At 43.0% G+C, this 23,433-nt stretch overlaps 1 protein-coding gene across 3 annotated transcripts in view; it reads left to right on the forward strand.

Moving 5' to 3' along the window:
* The window catches only part of LOC124289596 (monocarboxylate transporter 12-like), a 44,859-nt gene extending 36,387 nt beyond the window's left edge, over positions 1-8,472 (forward strand). For 2 of the 3 annotated variants that reach the window (XM_046726180.1, XM_046726181.1), the window contains exons 2-6: positions 3,389-3,589; positions 4,292-4,435; positions 4,676-5,458; positions 5,773-5,823; positions 6,463-8,472. In XM_046726180.1, the coding sequence (XP_046582136.1) occupies positions 3,412-3,589; positions 4,292-4,435; positions 4,676-5,458; positions 5,773-5,823; positions 6,463-6,818 (1,512 nt within the window). In that variant the 5' untranslated portion in view covers positions 3,389-3,411 and the 3' untranslated portion in view covers positions 6,819-8,472. Of the gene's footprint in view, positions 1-3,388; positions 3,716-4,291; positions 4,436-4,675; positions 5,459-5,772; positions 5,824-6,462 lie in introns of those variants that run through there. The other variant, XM_046726184.1, reaches the window with a different exon arrangement.
* The last annotated feature ends 14,961 nt before the right edge of the window (positions 8,473-23,433 follow it).

Consider the following 23,433-nt stretch of genomic DNA (forward strand, 5'->3'; position numbering starts at 1 on the left):
AATGACGTACATGAAACCAAAGTATCACAACACCCTTATGCTTCATAGTATGTAGTTGTTACTATTAACTAAAGCAATTTATCCAACAATTTAACTTACTATCCACATAAACTGACCCACAAGGAATAAAAATGGCAAATCTAGACGCTAAAGAACGAGACACTGTGGTTTATGCGTGGTAGCAGACATGGCAATAATTAACTGACTTACTTTGTATTGACGTTAACAATGTAATCAGTGTTTAAGATTCTCGCATACAATCCTCCAGGAATCACAGAAGTATGAATAACTGATCACAATGTCAATTTCTGCCGATAACCTCGGCATACTGCGGTAACACCCCCTGACCAACCTTTGACTGTATCAGACGTTTAATTTGATGTTTAGGTATTGCGTTCTATTCCTAATGGAGGCTTGTTCCATTACATCAAGATTTTGTACTGTATGATCTCCCTGACGTATTCCACGACACATAATGTCCCAACATGTTCTGTGGGATTGGTATCTGGGCTAATAGAGCTTCCATCGCCTTTTGACATAACGTGCCCGACTTGGCAGAGCACTGTCGTCCACGAAGACTGGCCTTGTGTCCAGGGGATGGTCATCTAAATGTGGTACAACAACCCTGTACAGGATGTCAGTGATGTCGATGTACCGTTGTCCTGTCAGATTGTGTGTGATCGTCGCAAGGTCAGTTTGATGAAACTTGATCGCCTTTGATCGGAGCACGTGCACAGCTTAAATCAATATATGTCCAAACGAAGGGTTAAAATAATTATACAAACAAATATAATTATTATATCAATATAAATGCATATATGGGCGTTAAACTTCATGGTTGTTGCGATACTTTTTTCCGTGTGTATGCTTCATAACACGTCCACGGGGTGTTGATCAATTTATGCATCATAACACATCCGGGGTGTTGATCAATTTATGCATCATAACACGTCCACGGGGTGTTGATCAATTATGCATCATAACACGTCCGGGGTGTTGATCAATTTATGCATCATAACGTTGCTGCAGTGTATGTCTGTATTGCTCAACTCCTAACCAGCCCCGTTTCCAACCCGATAGGCAAACACATTATGGTACCATATACAATTTAAAAGGCGAGTGTTCTACACAGTGAATAATGTTGCGCAAATCATGGAGCGTAAGGGAGTCGGTACACTGATATGTAGCATACAAACCAATACATGTATATAATAAAACGAGCCATAGATTCTTAGACATTAACCTCGACTGGCCAACTTCTCTGGACGACATTGTAAAGTGGTCATGTACAAAACAAGAGGGCTGGAAGTAATTAACATACATGGCCAGGACGGACAGAAGCCAGCTGATTTAACAACCTAGAGTCCATTACATCTTATTATCTGTCGCCAGTCAGCGCTTATAAGCTGTGGACATCCTTTGTGACGTGTCCACTTTTGTTATATTATTGCTTTATGTATCATTGTCAGATGTCAGTATGTCCCAGCAACATGAAGCCCAGTGTCAGATGTCAGTATGTTCCAGTAACATGAAGCCCAGTGTCAGATGTCAGTATGTTCCAGCAACATGAAGCCCAGTGTCAGATGTCAGTATGTCCCAGCAACATGAAGCCCAGTGTCAGATGTCAGTATGTTCCAGCAACATGAAGCCCAGTGTCAGATGTCAGAATGTTCCAGCAACATCAAGCACACTGTCAGATGTCAGAATGTTCCAGCAACATGAAGCCCAGTGTCAGATGCCAGTATGTTCCAGCAACATCAAGCCCAGTGTCAGATGTCAGTATGTTCCAGCAACATCAAGCCCAGTGTCAGATGTCAGTATGTTCCAGCAACATGAAGCCCAGTGTCAGATGTCAGTATGTTCCAGCAACATCAAGCCCAGTGTCAGATGTCAGTATGTTCCAGCAACATCAAGCCTAGTGTCAGATGTCAGTATGTCCCAGCAACATCAAGCCCAGTGTCAGATGTCAGTATGTCCCAGCAACATGAAGCCCAGTGGCAGATGTCAGTATGTCCCAGCAACATCAAGCCCAGTGGCAGATGTCAGTATGTCCCAGCAACATCAAGCCCAGTGTCAGATGTCAGTATGTCTCAGCAACATCAAGCCCAGTGTCAGATGCCAGTATGTCCCAGCAACATCAAGCCCAGTGTCAGTGGTTTTACAACATTGTAATGAAAAAATGACTTCCGTATCAAGGGCCATCTCCTGTTCCTCGCCTTCCAATGTATCTCCGGATCAGCTCGTCTACCTCCGCAACCTTCTTCAGATCTACCAGCCTGCTCGAACTCTCAGATCCCAGACCAAGTCTCACCTTGTTGTTCCCCATACAAACACTGTATTCAAGCTTTCCCTGACTGTTGATTATCAACCAGATTGTGCGATTAGAGCATCGTTATGTTTGGAAATACACTATTATCATAGGGTCCATAAACTGAAGGGTTAAAGATAGGTCGACCACAAGGTATGTGGTGAGAGTATGTTGTTTAAGGAAGCAATCAGCACAACTCTATCAATAACAACACGTTAGTGATGAAACACAGCATTGGTGCTTAGTGTTAGTGCTTGAAGACGTTAGTTAATGTTCGAACATTAACAATTGTCCCACTTCTAGATCAATAGTTGCTATGATGTAGTCTAACGGTTAAAGTGTTGGCTCGTTACCTCAAAAACCCAGGTTCATTTGTCCACAGTTACAATTTGTAAATCCACTTTGTTGTGTCCCCCGCCGTGGGATTGTGGAATATTGTTAAAAGCGGCGTAAAACCATACTCACTCTATCAGTCAGCATCGATAAACTATCATAATAGTTATTTATTTAAAAGAAAAGCACACTGAATTCGACCTGTGTGTCTACGTTTCGTCCCTAAAGGTTCAACTGACCCACCATGCGGTAATTAGACTGTATGTACTTTAGTATACTTGGTATGAACAACATGTTTCGCAAATGTTTCCCGATCTCCTCGAGCGGGTGCCTCTCCCTGTGGAAAATCACATGACGACCATCTCAGCCGGCAGGAACCAGTCACCGTTGTATTTGAGCAGGTTAATGTTGATTTACGGTGAAATAGAGGCACCATTATCGGTATGACATAGCGTAGTCGGCAGGGATTACTCCACTTTGTTTGGAGGGTTAAAAAATGGCTCATTTGTAAGAAGGCGTATCTTTGACAGCACGCACGTAAGTCCTTGAGTTTATTGAGTGTAGCTACGGTGGCCAATACCGAAGATGACAGCGTTGTTGTAATGGGGGACGTGTACATAAGAGGTCCTCATCACACATGAGACTGGTGTGGGTTGTGTATGCCGTGTCAGTCACGGGTCTACCCTTATTCATACAGTCACACCCATCTGTATACCTCATCTACCTTCTGTCTGCTCTTGCCCGCAGGTTGACTCTGTTTCCACACAAAGATGGACAAAGGCTGGTCCTGGGTCGTGCTGGGATCATGCTTCGTGGCCTTCCTGCTGTCCGGCTGGTTCGCCTATACCGTCGGGGTCGTCCACGTCGCCCTTCTAGACGTCTACGACGACGACAACGCCAAGACGTCGTGGGTTGGAGCGCTCCACTCCAGCATGATGTGTCTGACAGGTGGAGAAGTTTAAAGGGGGACACCGTGGCCTGATGCCCGTTCTAGGTCTAGACATTGTCAGTTGTGAGAGAAAATGGGGCGTAGCTACCCTTTAAGACGGGACGCAAGGTACTGCCAGACTAAGAGTTAATCCTCCAACTTGATCCCGATTTTTGGCAGACAGAAACTAGTAATGTATAACGTTTAAACGTCTTTTTCAGCGATGAAATGACGTGATGTCCATGAGATGTGTGACATATATAGTTGTCGATATTTTCCTCAACTTTCATAAGTCCTATAGACATGAAAAATAACGTTGCTTGCCTATCAATTCTCATGTTAACACTCCTAAGAAAAGCTCATTTAACTCATTGTCTAACTCACAAGTTATTTTGGACAGCTGTGCAGGGTCTACGACGGTCTACATGGACGATGCATATACTCCGATACTAATGCTAATTTAGCCAAGGGTGCTCATTAATATCTGCACCATTACTTACATTTTTGACTTAAAGTATCTCCATTTCCAACCTGTACATTACCTTACAAATCCACATTAATCTACATTTATTCACGAAAGGTTGGTGGGGCCCAGTGGTTAAAGCGACGGCTTGCTGAACACCCGGTGTCTGAAGTCAATTCCTGTAGCCCCCTGCCTGTACAATGAATGAATATCCTTTCACTGACAGATGTTTCATGTCTTCCATGTTTCTCACCAAAAGGCCCTGTGGCGAGTTTGGTGATCAACCGCTACAACTGCCGCGTCTGCACCATCATCGGCGGCATCCTGATCCTCATCGGCTTCACCATCTCCGCCTTCGTCCACAGTATCGACGTCCTCCTCATCACATACGGTGTAATTGCAGGTGCGTCTACATCCTTCCTATAGTCATCAACGGTGTATAAACAGTACGTAATAATTGCGAAGTAACCAGTCCATGTCAGATGAGTGATTGTTACGAAAGAAGACATTAAGGTAAGTAATGTCGTAGAGTCAACTAAAGAGCTCCAAATGGAGATCACCATGTTGTATTCTTCACTCAGTTTAAGTGATTACCAGCTGTTTGGAAAGAATCATATCATATTGTGATTTTATTTTTCAACAGGTGCTGGTACTGGCTTCAGTTACTGCCCCGCTGTCGTCAGTCTGGGCTACAACTTCCAGAAGTACCTGGGAATAACGGCCGGCGTCTCAATGACGGGTGCCGCTCTCGGCCTCTTTAGTGGCGGGCCTGTCATTCGACTCTTCATCGACAACTACGGCCTCAGTGGGACCTTCCTCCTCATGGGCGGTATCGGCGCCAATATGTGTGCATGTGGAATGTTGTTCCGGCCAACCAAGCTCGAGAGGGATTTGAAACAGAAACGTCAGGAGAGTTCAAAACAAACCATGAGAGAATCTGCTCGCGACGGATGGCAGCGGTATGTTCTTATATTCCAAAACCGAACGTTTGGTCTGTACTGTGTTAGTATATTCTCGTGGAATCTCGCCCAGTCCGCGATTTACCTACACCTTCCATTTTATGCCCAGAGCAAAGGAACATCTCCCGAATCGGCGGCCGCGCTGTTTACAGGAATGGGCGCGTTCTCGCTGGTTGCACGAATTCTCACGGGACTTGTAGTGACGAGGCAGGAAATAGACGGCCTTATTTTACACATGGGGTGTCTAGGAATGGCATCTATAACCACCTTCTTATTCCCGCTGTACAGCGCCACCTATGTGGGACAGATGATATATTCTTCAATGCTAGGGTTCTATTTAGCAAGTCCTATGGTTCTACTGAGTCCGCTGACGGTGGAGTTGGTAGGCGTGGACAACCTGGCAGGAGGTATAGGGGTGGGAACCTTTGTCCTAGGATCTGGCTACCTGGTCGGGCCGCCAATTGCAGGTAAGACATGTACAATACACATGTGACATCTTTAAATAATTATTTGTAAAATATACTTTGTCTTTATGTTTTGCGCAAATGGGGTGTTCTGACAAGAACATTTTGTTGGTATAAACAAAATTATTTGGTTTCAGTCACTGAAATCAGATTCTGTCGCAAACACTAAACTTTGGCCTAAAGCGTGGATCTGTTGTCATGGTGTAAAGTTTCTGATTGTCTGCTCCAAACTCGATTTTTACAAATACAGCAGAAATAGTAGCATTAAAGAAGGTAATATGTGCCTTACCGTCATGGTTGTGTTCATTGTGTTCCAGGATTCATCATCGACAGCGGGGCCAGTTACGACCACAGCTTCATGGTTGCAGGTACGTCTACAGTACAGGGACCTTCCTTTCAACAGGGAATAGTTTCATTTTGTGGCTAAACCGGACAGTGGGTGACATGACATTCAGTTGTAATTGTCCACGAAAATGTCCTGTATAAAACGGACTTTGAGTTCATACAGGACACCGTTGGCCTTCTGGGGATTCTGACAAGGATCTTAACAGCATCCGCGGGTAGAATATGTCCTGCGGGTAGAATGTGTGCTGCGGGTAGAATGTGTGCTGCGGGTAGAATGTGTCCTGGGGGTAGAATATGTCCTGCGGGTAAAATGTGTCTTGTGGGTAGAATGTGTCCTACGGGTAGAATATGTCCTGCGGGTAGAATGTGTGCTGCGGGTAGAATGTGTCCTGCGGGTACAATGTGTGCTGTGGGTAAAATGTGTCTTGTGGGTAGAATATGTCCTGCGGGTAGAATATGTCCTGAAGATCATGCCCAAGTCTGACTCTGGTGCCGGTCTCCTCGTTAGGGATTCATTTCAGAACAGGTCCCCAGCAACATACTCTTGTCCTCTTGTGTGACATCTGGCAATGGGCTACTGAGGGAACAATATACCGCGTGTACCCATGGAGTGGTGTGAGTTTGGAATTCTGTGTTGACTTCTGTTTAACCTTCTATTTCAGGCTGTTTTCTCCTTGTGTCCTCGCTTGTTACCCTGGGGGCGGCGGCACTCCATGGAAGATCCCAACTTCCGGTTGAACCTGCTCTCTTCACCAGCCTCACTATCATTCCACCGGAAGCGGCTAGCAATATCAGTCTCCACGCTAGAGAGTTACGAGAAAAGGCGGCCGCTTCGGGGTCGTGGACCTCTGAAAAACCAAAACATATACGCGACATTAATATGTTCATAGATGAGTTGGGGAGAGATTTTGCATATCACCCTGGTGACAACAATCAAAATTCACAACCCAGCGAAATATCCTTACTTGTCGATAATAGCATCATTAACCAGGAGGACACAGTGGTACAGGAAAGGTAGTCATTTGAAGTAATTGAAAACAATCACTTTTGAAGGGTGTGCAGAAGTGAGACACACATTGATTTTACAATCCATAGAATTCTCCTTTATTGGGTCAACTGCTTAATTAAAAAGAGCTTAGTGTTTTCCCACAAGAAGGAGAAACATTAAACGGTACAGTGTATTTCCTATAATAAATACGATGTATTCTCCCCGTGTTTACCAGGCACTTGTGCAGAATGAAGATACTACTACTACAAGGCTTCAAACTGGGCCAAGGAAATGACAAGTTAGATATGTGTTCACATTATTCTGTCCTCTTTGTTTTACTGATTTATGCTCAAAGGCAAAAGTTATTGTGACACTCAAACAGAATCAGTGTTAAGCGTGTACCACAGCGAATGAAACGTGATTACATGGAAACACAAAAGTTCCAAGATGTAGTAACGATCAACAGACCTCAAGAATAGGGGGCCTGGCAGATGCAGAAGGGGTTCACAAGCACTTTCACACGGTCATCAGCGAGTGTGTCCACCTTGTGCATTGATGGAAACATGACTGCTTCTCCACACTGAGGCCACTAAACGTTGATGAATGTCCTGGGGAAGATCATTCCATATCCGAGGAAGCAGTTTCTGCACACCCTTCATGAGTTCCTGGAGGGTTCGATGACGTCGTAAACGTTGCTCCATTTTATCCAAGACATATTCCATGTGGGACAGATCTTGGGATCTCTTCAGCATAGCATATTAACACTGATCTGATTAAGACACTATTGTACAAATCGAACAACGTCTGGTTGCAATCGTGTTGAAGGATCATTCCAGTTGCAAAAGCGGAAAGTAGGCAGTTGGTACAGAACTCAAGTTCCTCTCAATCACAATCATTGGCATCCTGCTTGCAGCTGTTAACCTAGATCATAACGCTTCCACCTCCAAAACGACCACCTTCCAAACACATGGTTTTCATCGTTCCGAACACATCGTTCACTTGTGCACGTGTAAACATGTGTCCTGTCAGAAGAAGGAAGTGGGAATCATCGTTGACGAGAACTCCTCTCCACTCATGTGCTCCCTATCGCAAGCCGTGTCTGCTTCTCTGGAGATGGCGACGTCGATATACTGGGATCAGAACAGGCCGTAGACTCGCACACGTCGACCAATAGTTCTCGTGGACACTGGATGCTCGCTGGAACCTGTGTCAGCGGTGCGTGGTTCGAACCGTCGGTCTTGACGTGGTGGACGGCAACAACGGGGACGGCTACAATGGGGAAGGTATATGGTGTTCTATGGATGTTGAACCGACAAGCACGCTGCGACGTTTGATCTCTATACAAGTGATTTGATCACAATATATTTGTGCATATAAGTATCTCTTTATTTTACATTTCCAATCAGTGTACAAAAACATGATATCAGCTATTTCTATATTGATGTGTTGTATGTTCTCACATTATGTATATGGATGACACGCACTGCTGCTGCAGATTTGTTTGTACTGCGTTCACGTGCTTACAATTAGCAAATATGATATTTTTCTGTATATTTGGGTAAGTAAAGAGAATGTTCTATCTGGATACATACAAAGTATATGTGATGTAATGTCTTTCAAATCTTGTGGCTAAAATATCAAAAGTAAAATGTGTATATTATATATGCACAAAGATTCACATCTACATAGCCTTGTTCTTTATATATATATATAGTGAACCCAGATGAACGTGGAAAGCACACGATATGTTCGGAGTAAAAAATATACGATAAATCCTGCTCAATGTATATAAAGCGACTAAATGCAGATTTTGTTTGAAACACTTACTATGTGGGGAATTCGAAACAACAATAAAAATATCACACTGTATGAAATAGACACTCCCCCCAAAAAGCATGGGTGTATTTTTACGAATTTAATCTGCTAATTTAAAGTGAGAGAACACGTGCATTTCTGGACCAGTTGCAGCCACGTTTCACAGTATGAAAGATAATATTTCTGATATTCATGAACTAAACAAGTCTTTGCGTGCGACTGCGTGGAATTCCGATTCATTCCTCTTGCAGTGCCTGCAACAGTTGTTCTAATGTCTGGGGTGCCGGTTGACGTTAACGAAGGCGTCGGCCGAGGTCATCCCACAAATACTCGAGGGAGCTTGAGGTTGGGCGATTTGGAAGGCCATGGAAGCACTGTAATGTTCTCATTCTGAAGATACTGAATAGTGTCATGTGTTGTGTGAGGCCTGGCATTATCTTGCTGGAACAACTCTCCCTGGTGGTCAATGATCGGAACCATGTGGATCCTTAGGATTTAGCAGTTAAATTGCCTCGAAGGCGCACTAATATTTCTGTGTAGAATATGACTCCCAACCTCGGCATCCTGACACTGCGCCAAACGTCCATCTCGATGTCGATAGACACGTACTCTTCTGTCATGGCAATGAAGAAGAGAGCGTAATTCGTCACTGAGCCACACACATCGCCAGTGTTGTATATAGATTCCAGAGTCAAACGTTACTTCACCACTAGACCCGTCGACGTCGATGCAGTCGTCGCAGAACAGTTCCATGATAAGAGTCTTCTGTCCAGCTTGCCGTAAACGATTACGAATGGTTTGCACCAGGCACTGTACTTACAGTTGACATTGCTGTTAACGGTTCGATTCCGCCAATGAAGTACCCGGATGCGCCTATCCTGCGCCGCAGTTACTGTTGTAACCCTTGGTGTACCACTTCAAGGCCGATCTAGCGTAGACCTGGTTTGTTGATATCGGTCCCATAAACATTGAGGTGACGTGCAATGGCAGACTGAGACTGCCATGTCCCCTGACGTGAAATGACAATGTTTCGATTTACAGAATTAAGTCGCGGCATAACGATATTCTTCATTTAGCTAATCAGTGCCATTGACCGTCTAAACGTTAAACGGACTTATATAGACAATGTCCTGCTCACGATTTCTAGGAGTGAGTGAGTGAGGTTTTTATGCCGCTTTTAGCAATATCACGGCTGGACACCAGAAACTGGACAATTTCCAGGAACTTCATGTGCATATTGCGAGCCACATTTTCTCCATGACATATTTATTCAAGTTGACACTTTCAAACGTAAACGCGCATTAAAGTTTCCTATGATGCGGTTTTTGCGCTTTGCATTCGTTCCATGTACACAAACTGGCATTATAACGGCGAAATTATAACAGTCAAACACTACTTTAGAAAAATATTGCAATTTCATGTACCAATATAACCCGTGCGTTTCTTTATTGGGAGAGTATATTGTACATGTTCTGGTTCCGGGTATCCAACTCAATACGTTTTATCGCAACAAACGAACAAAGTAGTATACATATTGCGCTAGTTTAAGAGCAATTATCTCATGAAATTTCAATGGTAAAAAGGTGAAAATTTTACATGTCAACAGACACAGAGTTCATCCATACAACTTCATTTTTGAGTTACTCTTTACTTGAGTCCACAAGATAGCGTCAAAGTCGCAATTACGGCTCGGCACCGTCTTGGCACAGACTGGATAAGTCGACGAAGTCGATCTTGCCGAATTCTTCCTCACTCTTCCTGCAATGCGATGGCCAGTTGTAGAAGTGTCTAGGCGTGTTTTGACGATAAGGTACACGTCGATCGAGTTCATCCCACAGGTATTCTACCGGGTTTAGATCTGGTGATCGGGAAGGCCATAGCAAAACATTGACGTTAGAATTGGGAAGGTAGCGTACCGTGACGCGTGCTGTATATGAAGTAGCTTTGTAAAGCTGGAACAACTCCCTCTGTCGGCCCATAATCAGAAGCATGAGACGTGCAAAGACTTGTTTGATGTACCGATTTGCCAGTATGCGTCAGGTTAAACACTGACAGCTACATAGCAGGCTACCAGGACGTCAGATGGACACATACAGCAGAGCCATTGCGCGCTGACTGCAGTTGTATCGCCATACAAGGTATAATTACATGCTAATACACCAGCGATGTATAATCGGTCACGACTTACATCAAGACAATGGACAATTCATTCAAATAGGTATCACTCACAATCGAGAGACAGGAGGGCGATTACTATAAAGGTCAAGCGCCTTCATTGGTCAGTACACCACTGACAGGAATCTGCTTGCCTGTAATCCTTCCTCTTCTTCGTATAAGGTAAGAAACATTTACATATATTGGACATTAATATTGCGCATCCTATATCCAGAGATACCCCTGTTTAGGTGCGTTTAGCCATATGCTCTGGAGAAAAGGACGGTTTTCAGGGTGGCACGGAAGCTGCTGAGTTAACTGATTTGTCTGGGGCAGCCAATTCCACATATCAGCGGATCTACTGAAATTCCTGTCTCCACATCGTATTGTCCGAGAAGGCGGGACTGAAATGCCTTTAAGTTACTGTTTGCTTCTGTTGTGTTATACGTATATGATATAACCCAGATAGTTTATGATTTTATCTGTTCGGGTAGAGGCACGTGAGCAGGTTAAATCAAGGAATATAACCTCAACTAGTGCCTTAATCCCTAGATAGTATTTACATATCTTATGTTGATAATCATTTCACCCAACCTCTGGTGACCAACATGATGACGGAGATCATCCAGGGAGAAGAAGCACCGTCAGTCCCCATGGTCCCCCAATTAGGTGATCTGACCTTGTTTCGTTGTGGTCAACAGTAGTGGTGTAACTCTGAAGTAATCAGCTGATGATTATTTATCTTAATATTCTTTCTTTTGTTTTCAAACTAAACCGTCGATATATCCCAATATCTGCAGTATGGCCGATCTCATATGCAAGAGTTTTGCCCACCCTTTAGGTTTTCAAGTGGTTTTTTTAACTGTTTGATGGAACATTGCCACATGTATTCACTACACGTGTTTCATCATTGTGTTCCTTAGATCATGGCATACAGCAAACAATGAAGTGTTATTTCATATCAGATGTGTTTCAAGGGATGCGGGAATACAACGTAGATCATTGTCAGGTGGGCTGTGGAACAAAGTACGTAAAGACGTCCCAACTTCCTTCTGAATAAATAAAAGAGACAAATAACACGACCGGGGTGTTGAAAGTCTAAATTATGGTTACTAAATCATTTCATGAGTGAGTAGGTCGTAAAATGACGCACGGAACAGTATTTCAGTTATACGTTTTATACTGAGTCAAAAAAACAACTTCACATTCTTTCTTCAGGGCACTATCAAAGAACATGAGATGGTAAGATGGTTAAATTGTTATTATTTCATTGCTGAGATCTGTGTGATGTACTCGATACACTGACAGTGCCATAATCAGTTCCATTAGGCTACACCGCCGTTCCAAAACATGGGTATACAGAATGTCAAGTCACAAGAATAAAAATGCGAAATTTCTCAGTTCAATATCGTGTATGGCCGCCCCGCGCATTCACCACTGCCAAACACAGTCTCCTCATCGACTGCCTGATGCTTGTGAACACGTGGTTGGGGATTCTGCGCCATTGCTCTTGCAAGGCAGCGCCAAGTTCCTGCAAATTCTAAGGTTGGTTCCTAAGACCACGAAGCCTTCTCCCAAGTGCATCCCAAACGTGACCTATTGGATTAAGGTTAGGGGACCTCGATGGCCAGTCCATGACGTTGATTCCAGCGTTTTGAAGGAAATTTCGTGTCAACATCGCGGTATGCGGCCGAGCATTATCATGCTGGAACTGTAGACCTGGGCCGTGAGCCGCCATGAAAGGAACGGGTTCAGGGGTGAGCACCTGGTCGCGGTAAGCAGCAACTGTGAGGTTTCCACGGATGACCAGAAGTCGGGAACGGTTGTTCCCACAGAAAGCACCCCACACCATGCAACTTCAGCCCCCGAATCTGTCGACTTCCTGTACACAGCATTGGGCATACCGTTCACGTCGTCGTCTCCAGACTCTATGCCTGCCGTCCGCGAATCTGAGGGTAAACCAGGATTTATCGCTAAAAACGACTCGATTCCAGTCTCTCTGGGTCCATCGGAGGTGACGTTGGGCTCACAGCAGACGTTGACGTTGATGAAACGGCGTCAATATTGGCCCACGATATGGACGTCGAGAATGGAGATTGGCAGCCTGCAACCGATTTCGAATGGTCTGTGAGGACAGTCGACCTCTAAACATCTCAGCCCTGGTTCGTGTAGCCGGCAGAAATCTGTCACGTAGGTGACGTAGGACGATTTGACGGTCTTCCGCTCGTGACGTCACACGTGGACGACCCGACTTTGGGCGATCAGAAGTGGTGCCTGTTTGTTGTAAACGACCTCGCAAGTCATACACAGTACGACGGCCGCATCCCATTGCTCTTGCGATGTCAATAACTGATCTTCCAGCTTGCAACATGCCAACGGCACGTTCACGTTGCACATTTGACAATCGTGGCATTTCAAGTACCCTTAGAACTGTGGTTTAAAAGTGTTTTTTGCAATTCTTGAGGCCAATGCAAACACGTGCATATGAAGAAAACTTCGATGCGAAGATCACGTGATCGACTGCACGTGCAAAACCTGATTTGGCACTAACGTCATTTGCACGACGAATGGATGGGTTTGAGTGGGTTTTGCTAACGTTTTTCTAGAGTCGAAAGATAGGGATCCCATTTCGGATACAGAGATGTATCATCAGAGAAAAATTATTCTTTATTTTTCAAATTACATTTTGTGAAGTTTCTTTTTTGACTCAGTATATATACACAAGGAAAAGTATCGCAACACCCCATATATCTCATAGCATGTATTTGTTACTACTAACTAATGCAAATTATCCAAACAAATTAACTTACTATCCACATAAACTGACCCAAATCTAAACACAATGAAAACAGTGGTGTATTAGTAGAAGCAGACATGGCGAAATTTGACTCATTTTGTCGTGCTAACATTTACAAGTGCGATAATTGTCAAGATTCTGGCATGCATCAAGAAATGGCACAAGTGTCAACAACCGAGCACAATGTCAATACCTGGTGTAACTCCGATAGGTGCATTAATATCCTCGACCCTCGCCCTCATTGACGGCGTGAGACGTTGACGTTGACGTTGACGTGGCGTTGACGTTAATGGAGAGTTTGATTCAGGACATCAAGATTTTGTCCTGGAGGATCTTGACTTGGCTACTGGACATGAACGGATGAAGTCTTGTGATTCTGAGAATGGCTGTATCCTCCCTTGGAGGTTTCACTCGTGGTCGGCCTGAAAGCTGACGGTCATAAATCTCTATAGTTTGTTGATTGTTACTGGCCAAAAGGCTGATAGTGGATGGATGACATCAAACACATCTTGCTGTTGCCCTCAGTGACATCTCAGCATTCCGAATACTATCAACACAAATACAAAATGCCATTTAGAAAGTTTTCAAATGTAACATATGTTACTATTAACGCGCCATCTTTGAGAAAAACTCGTAAAGTGAGACAATGAATGTCATATTGTCTAAAAAGGATCGTTAGACCATGCTTTCACGGTCTGTAATCGAACTGAACATCAAAATCAAGCGATGTTTTGCCCTTATGGTCTACGCGAGGTTTCCGTCCTCGCTGAGCTCGACTTAGAACGACTGCGTTGCCTTTCGACTGTTGAAGAGGCCCAGTATTTATTGTCCAACTTATCAAGGTGTTAGAACAGTTTGCAGTAGCAGACTTGGCTTTGATCGTAGCACGTGCATAACTAAAATGAATATATTGTGCGCCTGAATCATCATGATACAATTGTACTGTACTACATGGCTATATGGAGGTACAAAAACATAGTGTGTTGCGATACTTTCTTCCATGTGTATACGTCATTGCGTAGCTGCACCGTATCTCTGTGTTGCTGGACTAGACAAATACCACACAATGCCTTCAAATGTGTGTAATTGTTCTTCGAAAATACAACTTTTTGTCAACGTGTCGGGTTGGAATTATCGAGACCGTACGGATTGGTGGACGTCATCGGTGACCGCAATGGCGGGTAAAGTCCCAATCAGTCCCGCCTCCAACCCGATAGGTAAACATGTAATGGTACCATCTAAAATGTAAAAGGCGAGTGCTCTGCGTAGTATATCATGTTGCGCAAGTCATGGAGCGTTGGGCAGTCGGTACACTGATATGTAGTTTCAGCCATAAACATATTTTACAGAAAATCACAAACCAAAATATACTAAAACAAGCCTTAGATTCTCAGACATTAACCTCGGCTGGCCAACTATTCTGGACGATTTTGTAGACTGGTCCTGTACAACAAGAGGGCTAGAATTAATTAACACTCATCGCCAGGACGGACAGAAGCCAGCTGATTTGACAGCCTGGTGTCCATTACTAATGACAGCGTATTATCTGTCGCCAGTCAGTGCTTATAAGCTGTAGACATCTTTTGTTACGTGTCCACCTTTGTTATATTATTCCAGCAACATCAAGCACATTGTCAGATGTCAGTATGCTCCAGCAACATCAAGCACAATGTCAGTCAGTACATTCCAACAACATCAAGCACAATGTCAGATGTCAGTAAGTTCCAGCAACATCAAGCACAATGTGAGATGTCAGCATGTTCCAGCAACATCAAGCACAATGTCAGATGTCAGTAAGTTCCAGCAACATCAAGCACAATGTGAGATGTCAGTATGTTCCAGCAACATCAAGCACAAGGTCATGTCAATATGTTCCAGAATATCAAGCACAATGTGAGATGTCAGTATGTTCCAGCAACAACAAGCACGATGTCAGTAAGTTCCAGCAAGTTCCAGCAACAACAAGCACGATGTCAGGTGTCAGTATGTTCCAGCAACAACAAGCACGATGTCTGGTGTCAGTATGTTCCAGCAACAACAAGCACGATGTCTGGTGTCAGTATGTTCCAGCAACAACAAGCACGATGTCAGGTGTCAGTATGTTCGATGGTGTCAGTATGTTCCAGCAACAACAAGCACGATGTCTGGTGTCAGTATGTTCCAGCAACAACAAGCACGATGTCAGGTGTCAGTATGTTCCAGCAACAACAAGCACGATGTCTGGTGTCAGTATGTTCCAGGAACATCAAGCACAATGTTAGTGACTTTACGATAAATTAATGACAAAAGACGGGGTGTATAAACTGGAGGGTTAAAGATAGGCCTACCATAAGGCATGCTGTGTTAGTGCTGGAACAACACAGAACCACTTGAACTTTCCGTTGGTGCTAGAACTCCAAAATCAGCGTTTGAACACTCCGTTAGTGCTAGCACACCACATTAGTGTTAGAACACTCCGTTAGTGCTAGCACACCACATTAGTGTTTGAACCCTTCGTTAGTGATATAACACCATATTAGCGTTTGAACACTCCGTTAGTGCTAGAACACCAAAATCAGCGTTTGAACACTCCGTTAGTGCTAGAACACCATATTAGCGTTTGAACACTCCGTTTGTGCTGGAACACCACATTAGAGTTTGAACACTCCGTTTGTGCTAGAACACCATATTAGTGTTTGAACCCTTCGTTAGTGATATAGCACCATATTAGCGTTTGAACACTCCGTTAGTGCTAGAACACCAAAACCAGCGTTTGAACACTCCGTTAGTGCTAGAACACCATATTAGCGTTTGAACACTCCGTTTGTGCTGGAACACCACATTAGAGTCCGTGTTTGAACACTCCGTTTGTGCTAGAACACCAAAATCAGCGTTTGAACACTATGTTTGTGCTAGAACACCACATTAGCGTTTGAACACTCCGCTAGTGCTAGAACACCAAAATCAGCGTTTGAACACTCCATTTGTGCTAGAACACCACATCAGTGTTTGAACACTCCGTTAGTGTTAGAACACCACATTAGTGTTTGAACTCTCCGTTAGTGCTAGAACACCATACTAGCGTTTGAACACTCCGTTAGTGCTACAACACCACATTAGCGTTTGAACACTACGTTAGTGTAGAACACCAAAATAACGTTTGAACACTCAGTTAGTGATGGATCATCACATTTGTGTTTAATCGCTCCGTTTGTGCTAGAACACCACATTAGTGCTTTGTGATGAAACACAGCATTGGTGCTTGAACCAAGTGTTAGTCGTTGAAGATGTTAGTTAATGTTAGAAGATTTACAATTGTCCCACTTCATGATCAATGGGGTCGGTGATGTAGTCTAATGGTTTTAGTGTCCGCTCTTTACAGCAACGACCCAGCTTCAATTGTCTACATATAGCGCAGTGGCTTAGTTCGATTTTGAAGTTGATCGTTACACGCCGGACTAAAGCATGAAACTTTGCAAAGTGCTAGGGAATATCATGATAAAACATATTTTGGGGGGTTTGCTTGATTTTTGGCCAATTTTCCGAAAATCCAAGATGACGTCCAAGATGGCCGCCTAAATTCAAAGATGTCCAATTCTAACACCATACTGGCTAGCGAACAGTTATCACCGCGTACCAGTTATCGCCAATACATCAGTATCACACGTTCGCAGTTCCGGTCAATTACAATTCCGGTATTTTTCCCCGACGGTATTTGACAACAATAAAGGACAGCAAAAGTAATGTCTTCACGGTAAGTAACATAAGAAGAAAATTAAAGATAGTTATGAACCCTAAATAGTCAAACAATCAGTTATTCTTGGTTCTTGTAAGATATAAATATATATTATTTCACGAATTAGTTAGTCATGTAGATCTCTGTTATGAGAGGTGACAGAGAAGAGCCCATGGGTAAGCCATGTATTTGCTGGTATATTTGGTTCTGCCAACTGAAATAAGAAGTCTCAAAAAAACAACTATGTACAAGATTGATGATGCTGTCAACGGATAATTTAGTGTCTATGTCATTGAACCAGATTTCTAACTTGGTGCGCAGAATGTCCAGGGCTTCGTCAAGTGGAATGTTGGTGAAAAGATCTACCAGATCATAACTGACCATGGTGCCATCAGTGTCAATGTTCTTGAGTTTCTCTACAAATGAGGAAGAGTCACTAATGAAGGAGCGTCCTTCTTTGCCTAATGGTGCTAATCTAGACAAGAACTGGGCAGCATCATAATACACAGAACCACGAGACACACTGGTATCCTAGTTTTGACAGGCGAATTGTGGATTTTAATGGTGGCACGTGCATAGGGTTGCTGAGAGTTTATGGAGTTGAGTTTGTTGTAGATGACATCGTTGATCTCATTGAGGGTCTTCAGCTGTTTTTTATGTTTCCGCTCAAGTTTGGCCGTAGGTCCTTGTCAAGGATCTTATAGGTGCTGTTGTCACTGAGGGTGTTGTTCACTAGGCTGATGAGCTCTGGGGTGTCCATCGCTACAGCTCCTTCATTGTTTTCATAACTGGCTTCCAATCAATCCTATCATGTATATCCAATCCTTTACACTATATAAACATTCCGTACGTCCTTTGCATAAACATACCACTTAATCTCTTTGAACTCTGTACATCTCATCTAAACACATCACTTAAGCTCTGTACATCTCAATCTGTAATTCTATCTCACCGATTTCCTGTACATACTATATATTTTGCTTGTATCATATTCTCCTGGTGAAAGGGCAAGAAGTAGCCCAGAAACGTCGTGTTGTAAATATTAAAGACGTTGTAAATCCATAACAGACGTTGTTGTCTTACCTCACAACTTCTAAATGCCCATCAAGCATCCGCTAAACGGAAATTATTACATGTAATAACATGCTTCTAATGATATTGAATATCTGCACTTAAGTATATACATTACATTTTGATGACATAAACTATCATACAACCTTTGTTTGAAGGTGAACATAAATAACTTTACATTACCTACTTGTTGGGATAACCATACATTAACAAAACCAAAATGATACAAAATGTGTTTAACAGATGTAACCCAAGTATTTCGACCACCTTTATCCAAAACTCTGATACGGCAACCTCTGAGTATTTAACTGAAGCAATCTACACCAATATTTAACACATCCAGACATATCGTGATATTGCATGGAACTCTGTTACATTCACCTTACGCCATGATATTGCTGGTATATATACTAACTTTCAAACACCTTCTACACAAGGATATTTGCAAACTTTATATTTTTCTACAGTATGAAGTGCCCCAAATCTCTGCCCCATGAGAAGGGATAGGACAAATAGCTGCATCAAAAACATTTTCAATATATCTAGACACGGAATTGCTCCAAATCTATTTTGATAATTATACAATGACATACAAGCTTTTTGTACTTGAGCTGAGAGACAACACTGAACCTTAGTCCATGAGAGAGCTGATGTAAACACAACACCTAGGTATCTGTATACATACGACCTCTATTTTCTCGCCCTAAAACAACACTCCTCGTAGTGGCGGAGAGGACCACCTTTACGAAAATCATATTTGTTGTTGTTTTACTCAAGTTTATACTCATCGTGTATCATTACAAAATTGCTCAAGCACATTTATCTTCCTGTGTAACTGTACTGCTGTGTCAGATAAACATGACACTGCCAACAAGAAGCCTGCAACACTGGGGACATCATTAGAAATAAAGATACCGTTACCACCACTAACATCAAACATTTGAGATAACTGATTTACGAAGATTACAAAAAAGCAGAAGGCTCAAGATACAACCCTGACGGATACCAATATTACATTTAAAACACCTGGATAGACCCTGATCTGTCCTAACACAAGCAGATAAATTTGAATACATAGAGACAATTAAACTAAGAAATATCCCTTTGATACCCATGTTAATTAGGCTTTTAAATAATACTTCATTGTCAACACTATCAAAGGCTTTATTTAAAGTCTTACAAATATACAATACACTCTAACACCTTTTTTAGACAAATATTTTGTATCATTGCATGTAAACAAAATATTTGATCTACTGTTGAATAATCTGGGACGAAAACCAGCCTGAGTTTCGCACAGGACAGAATTTGTATCACACCAAGTTTGAAGTCTATTCCTAAGAACAGCACAGAGAACTTTACAGAATGAACAAATAAGAGATATTCCTCTATAATTATCAGTCATCATGATAAAACATATTTTTGGGGGGTGCCCGATTTGTTGGGCCCATTTTCCGAAAAATCCAAGATGGCGCCCACGATTTCAAATTCTACCACTATGTGACTTTTGCCCGTTATATTAAAGCAGAAAACCCAGCACAGTGCTAGGGAACATCATGATAAAACATATTTTTGAGGTGTGCCCGATTTGTTGGGCATATTTTCGGCAAAATCCAAGACGGCTGAGGTTCGCGTGTTTGTGTATGCAGGTGTACCCTTGTTCTTGTTATAGTCACACCCATCGGTATACCTCATCTACCTTCTGTCTGCTCTTGCCCCGCAGGTTGACTCTGTTTCCACACAAAGGCTGGTCCTGGGTCGTGCTGGGATCATGCCTTCCTGCTGTCCGGCTGGTTCGCCTATACCGTCGGGGTCGTCCACGTCGCCCTTCTAGACGTCTACGACGATGACAACACCAAGACGTTAATCCTCTAACTTGATCCCAGTTTTGGGCAGACAAAAACTAGTAATGTATAACGTTTAAACGTCTGTTTCAGTGGCCACATCTCAAGGACGGGTGTCGCTCTCGGCCTCTTTAGTGACGGGCCCATCATCCGCTTCTTCATCGACAACTACGGCCTCAGTGGGACCTTCATCCTCATGGGCGGTATCAGCGCCAATATGTGTGCACGTGGAATGTTGTTCCGGCCGACCAAGCTAGAGAGGAACTTGAAACAGAAACGTCAGAAGAGTTCAAAACAAACCATGAGAGAATCTGCTCGCGACGGATGGTAGCGGTATGTTCTTATATTCCAAAACCGAACGTTTGGTCTGTACTGTGTTAGTATATTCTCGTGGAATCTCGCCCAGTCCACGATTTACCTACACCTTCCATTTTATGCCCAGAGTAAAAGAACATCTCCCGAATCGGCGGCCGCGCTGTTTACAGGAATGGGCGTGTTCTCGCTGGTTGCACGAATTCTCACGGGACTTGTAGTGACGAGGCAGGAAATAGACGGCCTAATTTTACACATGGGGTGTCTAGGAATGGCATCTATAGCCAGTTCTTATTCCCGCTGTACAGCGCCACCTATGTGGGACAGATGATATATTCTTCAATGCTAGGGTTCTATTTAGCAAGTCCTATGGTTCTACTGAGTCCGCTGACGGTGGAGTTGGTAGGCGTGGACAACCTGGCAGGAGGTATAGGGGTGGGAACCTTTGTCCTAGGATCTGGTTACCTGGTCGGGCCGCCAATTGCAGGTAAGACATGTACAATACACATGTGACATCTTTAAATAATTTTTCGTAAAATATACTTTGTCTTTATGTCTTTTTGTTGTCTGCACATATTGGTTGTTCTGACAAGAATATTTTGTGGGTATAAACATTTGGTTTCAGTCACTGAAACCCTATTCTGTCGTAAACCCTAATCGTTGGGCTAAAGCGTGGATCGGTGGTCATGGTGTGAACTATCTGACTGTCTACTCCAACCTCGATTTTTACAAACCGACGTCATACAGCAGAAATAGTAGCATTAAGGAAAGTAATATGTGCCTTACCATCATGGTTGTGTTCATTTCGTTCCAGGATTCATTATCGACAGCGGGGCCAGTTACGACCAAAGCTTCATGGTTGCAGGTACGTCTACAGTACAGGGACCTTCCTTTTAACAGGGGATAGTTTCATTTTGTGACAAAACCGGACAGTGGGTGACATGACATTCAGTTGTAATTGTCCACTCCATGGAAGATCCCAACTTTCGGTTGAACCTGCTCCCTTCAACAGCCTCACTATCATTCAACCGGAAGCAACTAGCAATATCAGTCTCCACGAAAGAGAAAAGACGGCCTACGAAAAAAACAAAACATATGCGACATTAATATGTTGGGTTGATAGACAAAGTGATTAAAAACATGTCTTTGAAGGATGTGCAGAAGTGAGACACATATTGAACTTGCAGTCCATAGATTTCTCCTTTATTGTGTCAGCTGCTTAATCAAACGGAGCACAACGTTTCCCCTCATCAAGGAGTAGCAGTATACTCCGAAACGGTGTGTTTCTTATGATAAAGGCGTTGTATTGTATGCGAACTTTTGTACATACCCTTCGATCAGTTGGTTCTGTTTTTGTTGTGAGCGTGATGCCGTCGGGACTGTTAACTGTGACACGGCCATTCCAACAGTTTGTGACAGAATAACATGTTGGGTTGATTCCAACAGTTTGTGACAGAATTAACATGAGTCAAATAGCAAGATGAGATAATCTCCGATGTCCAGGGGAAGGAACAAACACTTAACTTGCCGTGGGTTGATCGTCTCTTGCCCACACGGCCCTGATCCTACTTCAGAGAGGAAATATGGTAATGAGATGTTCGTGTGGCAGAGCAAGTGTCTGATTGACTTGCCCACGTGTAAAGGGGACCACATGTCCGCCCCTGGGCCCTGAGGACAGACTTGACCTCACCTGGCGTAATGACTGACTTGATCTCACCTGGCGTGATAACTCATGTGACTAGTCGGTGTCTTAACTGCCTCCACTTAACCAGCTACTCTGGAAACATCTCATCGTACATGCACGAACATAGAGGCAGGTTAAAGGTCACATGCAACCAAAAAATCAAACATAATTAAAACACAATTATCACTTATTCATGACATATAATTTTCATTGCTGGTTATGAAAAAACATATAAACAAAATTATAAGCGTACAATTGCAAATCAAAAGTGCAATATTGTGTACTTCGGTTTACTTCCCAAGAAACGAAGCAGCCGGGATACCGAACCCAGTCAGAGCGGGTGGGTGTGCACTCAAGTGTAACGGCTGGTTCATTAGCAGATGCCCTCACGGGTCATTGTGTGTGTATATATAGAGATGTTGGGTTTTGTAAATACATGCTCATTTTTTGTGTAAAATATTTTGCAATCAACAGACATCATAACGTGTCATGTGTTCAAGTATCACACCTGCCTGTCTGTGTAATTACATAATGTGACAGAGACCGAACTCGGGCCATAAATCAATGCATTTTGTTTATGGTGTATAGCCTGATTGGTGTTAAGTTCAAATTGCATGTGGTCAGTGATAGCAGCTGTGTATTTGAGTTGCCAATGGAACGCTTAAACAACTCGTCTTTCATCAAGCCCTTGCAAAGTGAGCTGAGACTGGGAAACAGTCTCACCAGGTGTGTCGTATATTGTGTTATTATGTTATTATTGCAATCATTGTCATATATATTTCACCACTATTTGATCTATATACCAGTGGTTTGATCACCATGTATTTGATCTCTATACAAGTGGTTTGATCACCATGTATTTGATCCCTATACAAGTGGTTTGATCACCATGTATTTGATCTATATACCAGTGGTTTGATCACCATGTATTTGATCCCTATACAAGTGGTTTGATCACCATGTATTTGATCTATATACCAGTGGTTTGATCACCATGTATTTGATCTATATACCAGTGGTTTGATCACCATGTATTTGATCTATATACCAGTGGTTTGATCACCATGTATTTGTGCATATACGTAACTATTGTACATTTCCAGTCAGTGTGCAAGAACATGCTACCTGCATGTCAGCTATTTCTATGTTGATGTGTTGTGTGCCCACACATCATGTATGTGGATGACACGCACTCCTGCTGCAGCGTCCACGTATTTAGTTTAAATAAATATCATATTTTTCTGTATATCTGA

The sequence above is a fragment of the Haliotis rubra genome, unplaced genomic scaffold, assembly GCF_003918875.1.
Source record: "Haliotis rubra isolate DU_JTF1 unplaced genomic scaffold, ASM391887v1 Scf444, whole genome shotgun sequence".
Lineage (NCBI taxonomy): Eukaryota > Metazoa > Mollusca > Gastropoda > Lepetellida > Haliotidae > Haliotis > Haliotis rubra.